The 5,848-nt window shown below is 34.5% G+C and overlaps 1 protein-coding gene across 1 annotated transcript in view; it reads left to right on the forward strand.

Moving 5' to 3' along the window:
* CEP350 (centrosomal protein 350) overlaps window positions 1–5,848 on the forward strand; it is a 133,365-nt gene that overhangs the window by 85,393 nt on the left and 42,124 nt on the right. The window contains exon 26 of the mRNA XM_021715172.1: window positions 610–767. Coding sequence (XP_021570847.1) covers window positions 610–767 — 158 coding nt within the window. The remainder of the gene's footprint in view (window positions 1–609; window positions 768–5,848) is intronic.

Genomic DNA, 5,848 nt, shown 5'->3' on the forward strand with positions numbered 1-5,848 from the left:
GAGGCTGAGGTGAGTGGATTGCCTGAGCCCACGAGTTCGAGACCCGCCTGGGCAGCGAGATCTCATCTCTACAATAAATCAAAAAATCAGCCGGGTGTGGTTAGCACATGCCTGTAATTCCGGCTACTTGGAAGGCTGAAGCGGAAGGATTGCCGGAGCCCAGCAGGTCAAGGCTTCGGTGACTGGGAGTGGCCTCTGCACTCCAGTCTGAGCGACAGAGTGAGACTCCAACTCAAAAAAGAGAAAAAAGGAAACATTGACAAAGATTTGGGAAAAAATTGAGAGTGTATTACACTCCCCACGGTCTGTAATGAGTGCCTGTAGATACATTTGCGTTATGGATTATACACACACACACACACACACACACACACACACACACACACACACACATTTACATATAAATGGTGGTAAAATATACATAACATAAAATTTACTATTTTAACAACTTTTAAGTGTGTGATATTTTGTCTTTTATGTAATATCTTATTTTCAACTATTGTAACAGACATTGTTTTGAGGGTAAACTTAATTTTGAATCGACAGGGTTTAAGATAACCTCAAGATCCTTTTAAAGTCCAATAAAATGTTGCTTCTTTTTGTTTGCAGGATTCTCATAGTGATGATGATACAAAGGATAATAAGGCAACTAGTCCTGGTCCAACTGACTTGGAGACCCGCAGTCCTTCTCCCATTTCAATCTCCAGCAGTGAAACTAGCAGCATTATGCAAAAACTGAAGAAAATGAGAAGCCGCATGGATGAAAAGTAATTTTTTAAAAATATATGTTTCCTGTTTAGTTACACTAAAAGTAGTACAACAAATAATATTTTAATATGCTTTATTAGATCAGAATGAAAAAATATTTTATGGATTCAGTAGCATTTTAGCATAATTATTAGATCAACATAGAAGTCAATTAACTGTAGATCTTATTTATAAAACAATTTTATAAAACATTTTTATATTCTATATTTTTGTATTATTTATAAAACAATTTTAATACAGCAAGTTTCTTATTAAAACTAAAGTAATATATGCACGTGTACCCATAACAATGTTTTCTCCCTTCTTTTATGAAAAGAAAGGATATGTCTGCCAGCTTGGGGAAACAACTAGTGGTATATCCTGACCTCTCATCCTGTGACTCTCAGGCTTATTCAAATAGAAGAGTGAAAGTTTAATCTTGTGAGTAGATATGAGTTCTCCAGCTGAAAACAGAGAGGCAGAAATTCTCTTGGGAGGTGGAATGATTTGGTAGTCTCACAGTTTTCCAAAACCTTTTTTTTTTTTTTTTTTTTTGAGTTGGGGGTCTCACTGTGTTACCCAGGCTAGGGTGCAGTGAAACAAATACAGCTCACTGCAGCCTCGACTTCCAGAGCTCAGGTGATCTTTCTGCCTCAGCCTCCAGTAGCTAGGACTACAGGCTCCCACCAGGCTAATTATCTGATTTTTTTTGTAGAAATAAAGTCTCACTATGTTGCCTAGGCTAGTCTCAAATTCCTAGGCTCAAGCAATCCTCCCATCTTGGCCTCCTGAAGTGCTGGGTTTACAGATGTGAGCCACCACACCTTGCCCATTCTTATCTAATACATTTTTAAGGATTATTTTTTAAAGACTTAAAAGAAAGCTACTCTACTTAAGTGTAGCCCAGTTGTGCATCAGCTTTGACCATATGAAATGACATTTTTATGAGCGTTTACTCTGTGGGTATATATTTAATTTTAAAAGGTTATAAATGAGCTACTTGCATTCTCTGTCTTTGCCCCTATAACCTTTATCTCATATCTAGCTTTTTTTGAGACCCCTTAAACATGGAAAAGAGACCCATTAGAAATTTTTGCTGATGCCATTTTAAGTTAGCAACTTGAACCACAAATTGAACTGATATCGTATCTTTATATTCTTTGGCATTGTACCACACATCATCAGATTTAATAATGTTCTTTATTTATATGTGACACCAATCTGTGACTTAGTTTTGGAATAGTCAAGCAGTTGTTAAATAAAATCCTTAGTTCCTATAGGTACAGTTTATATGTTGGCACTTTATTACAAGAAAGCCATTTCATAACTTAAAAATATCTAAATATATTACGAAAATAACTCTTAAAAATAAATATAAATTTTTAAAATTAAAAATGGAAGGGAGTGAAACCAAAATTTACAAATATGTGAGTATTTTTGAATGATTTCTATGGGATAGATTTATTAAGCCTTCTTCAAATGGGAATTTATTAAAATTTACATGAAATATACTTTTCCTCCTTACCTTATATAATTTTCCAGTATCCTATATAGGCATACTATATTTCTTCAGAAATCTTTGAATTCAAAACAACAATAATTATAAATTTTATCACTGACATTTTATGTCTGCTTCCAATGTCTTTGAATGGTAAATGTTGGAGAAGACGGTTTCAGGAGTGATTTCTTCATTGTTGACCCCTTGTCTTTATTTCAATAAGATATTCATTGCTAGTCTCTAAGAATGACATTCTAATCATTTAACCACATCTTTAGAAGAAACTGCTAATCCTACTCTTATCTGTGAGGTCAGTCAGTTTCTGTGGTACTTATTTCAGATTTGGTTAAAGCTTTAAAAATCCTTAAATAACAAGTTCAAGGTTGGATTTATTAACTTTATTCCAAATTTTATTAATTATTTTCATAGAGTCCAAAATATTAATCACCTAGAATTTTTGTATTATTGCTGTGCCTTACCTTGACAATTACTGCAGCAGACTTCTTACAGGTGTGTCAGGAAGTATAGACTTTAAGGCATTCACTGACTTCTTGATCTTTTGTTTGAGGCAATGCAGTTGTGTTTGTAGAATGAGGAATGCAGTTAGAACAGTAATGGCAAAGAAACATTTAGATAATGGTGCTGAAATTTGAAGATGAACTAGAGTGTTTTCCAAAATTAGTAATGCATTAAAAAGAAAGATTATTGTTATGCACTATTTTTTGATCTCTGGGAAAACTGACTTCTTTCATTTATATTACCAAAGCTTAGAATTAGATTGCCCTCAATGTTAGAGTGTCAGCACAATAAATAGGGACTTGATTAATTTTGTAGTCATTTGTAATAGTAGACATTTAACAACAAAATCAGTTGAACCTTGCTACTTTGTAACTAGGTTCTGCTACTTATTCCATAGATTTGCAAAGGCAGTCAGTCCTATTTTATTGATATAAAGCATCTGTCAAAGAGTAATCATCCTTCTTAATAAGTTTAGCAAACTTTTGGGGGGACCATTTTCATTTTTTATATATTGCTAACACTGAATTCTGATTTTATTACAAATTTTTCTGAAGTGATCCTGTAATTCTTGGCTACAGTGAAAGATTGCCTTTTTTAATGTTTCAGTGAAACAGTAATGCCTTTGTTAAAATTTTTGTTTCTAATGTATGGCTTTTCTTGACCTTGCTATTGAGTTGGCAGTTTATAAATAATTTCCATTATTTATAGTAATTTCTTAGTATAGTAAAAAGCAAAAAAAAATCAAAATGTCAAAGACATTAGTAATAATAAGAATATGTTTGCAAAAAAATTGCAGTAGATCTAAGCTTCAGATTGAATAGCCCTCAGTGTTTTGGGTTTTATTGATAAGTGAAATCTGAATTTTGTTTATTACCATGAGGGGCATTATTTATAATATAAATGGGTTGCCTGTGATCTTAAAACAGATATTCATAAAAAGAAGATCGTGCAATTGACTCTTCCTGTTATTTTGCTAATTCCATTTTAGGAAAATTGTTTACTGAGCAAGTGAAACCCTGAAATTACGGTGTTATCTTTAAGTGTCAAATTATTTAAAATAGGACACAGTGCATCTTTTCTCTCATTAATAGTTGTTTGTTCTTCCGTATTACTTATTAATTATACACTTAGCCTCTCAGCAATTATTTATTGAATATTGTGTTAAATTCTGAGGGAGACGAAGATAAATCAAACATAAACTCTGTCCACAAAGAGCTTAGAGTCTAGGGGAAGAAAGAATGAGTGGCAGGTTCATTTAGAGAAGTATATCAAAATCATTTGCTAAGGAATTTCAGAATAGAGATAAATTTTTACTGGCAGTAGTTTATCAAGGAAATTTTTATGGATGCATATACAAAGTTAAATGGGTTTTTTGCTTGTTTGTTGTTTGTCTTTTTAAGAGATAGCAGGGTCTCTCTATGTTGCCCATATCAGGAATAGACTTGAGCTTCTAGGCTTAAGTAATCCTCCCACCTTGGCCTTCTGAGGAAGTTAATTATACTTTTGAATTAAGAAATACTTTCTTGCATAAGAGGGAAAAAAAAGTATATAGTTATTTTTTGGTTTATTTATTGCAGCCCAAGGTAGCATGGAAAAAATGAAGCCTTTAGTCACAAAACATCTTAAATACTCCTTTTACACTCCCCATTTTGTTAAAGGAGCAAAATTAACTTACTTGATTTAAATAATTAATCAAAAAGTTAAGCAGATAAACATTTTTTGAAATTGCTTTGTCTGAAAGTACTTTTGGTATTGTCCCATCAATACTGGCCGGGCTTGGTGGCTGAGCCTGTAATCCCAGCACTTTGGGAGGCTGAGGCGAGTGGATTACCTGAACCCATGGGATCAAGACCAGCCCGGGCAACTTGGTGAGACCTTGTCTCCGCAATAAATAAAAAATTAGATGCGCGTGGTGGCGTGTGCCTGTAGTTTGGCTACTAGGAAGGCTGAGGCAGAAGGATTACCAGAGCCCAGCGTGTTCAACGCTGAGGTGGTTGTGCCACTGCACTCCAGCCCAGGTGAAAGAGTGAGACTCTACCTCAAAAAAAAAAAAAAAAATTGAAATTCTTCATCATTAATCTATTTTTTAAAAATTAAGGATTTTTAAGGGAATGCTTTTGATATTCCATTAACTATAACTTCTTAATTAGAATTATTAAAACAATTTATTAGACATCAATTGCCTAAATTAAATACAGTTTTTTTTTTTGTTTTTGTTTTTGTTGTTGTTGTTTTGAGGTGGAGTCTCACTCTGTCGCCCAGACTGGAGTGCAGTGGCCGCTCCTGGCCACCGCAGCCTCCATCTGCTGGGCTCCGGCAATCCTTCCACCTCAGCCTTCTAAGTAGCTAGAATTACAGGCATGTGTTACCATGCCCGGCTGATTTTTTGATTTATTGTAGAGATGAGGTCTCACCTGCCCAGGCAGGTCTCGAACCCGCGGGCTCAGGCAGTCCACTCACCTCAGCCTCCCAAAGGCGCAGGATTACAGGCTGAGCCACCAAACCCGGCTTAAATACAGTTTTTAAGAAAGATTCTAGTCTAAGTATAGTAGCTGGAAAAATCTTGACAATCTGATACTGTGTTTTTATTTTTTGTAGTTCCTAGGTGGAGAATAATGTACTATATTATTTTGTTTGTTTAGGTATCTGCAAATTATTGGATTTTTAAGTAATGGAATATATTTTTCTACAGGAAAAAAACCCAAAACACCTTTTCTTTCTGGTCAATACTGTCTCTATCCTCATTTATCCTCCCGTTTAAATATTATTAAAGATGCTAAAGTACTCAAAGAAATCCATGTTATTTAATTATTTATTTATGTTTATGAACACTTTTAGAATTACAGAAAAATTAAAAATACAGTACAAAGATTTCCCATATATCTTCTCACCCAATTTCTTGTATAATTATTTATATTAATACATTTGTTATCAAAGGAATCCATTTTAAAACGTAAAGCAAGCCAGGTTCAGTGGCTCAGTCTGTAATCGCGCGCTTTGGGAGGCTGAGGTGAGTGGATTGCTTGAGCCCAAGGGTTCGAGACCCGCCTGGGCAACTTGGCGAGACCTCATCTCTACAATAAA

The sequence above is a fragment of the Carlito syrichta genome, unplaced genomic scaffold (genome assembly GCF_000164805.1).
Source record: "Carlito syrichta isolate Samal-C Ts95f unplaced genomic scaffold, Tarsius_syrichta-2.0.1 Scaffold306782, whole genome shotgun sequence".
In the NCBI taxonomy this organism is placed as follows: domain Eukaryota; kingdom Metazoa; phylum Chordata; class Mammalia; order Primates; family Tarsiidae; genus Carlito; species Carlito syrichta.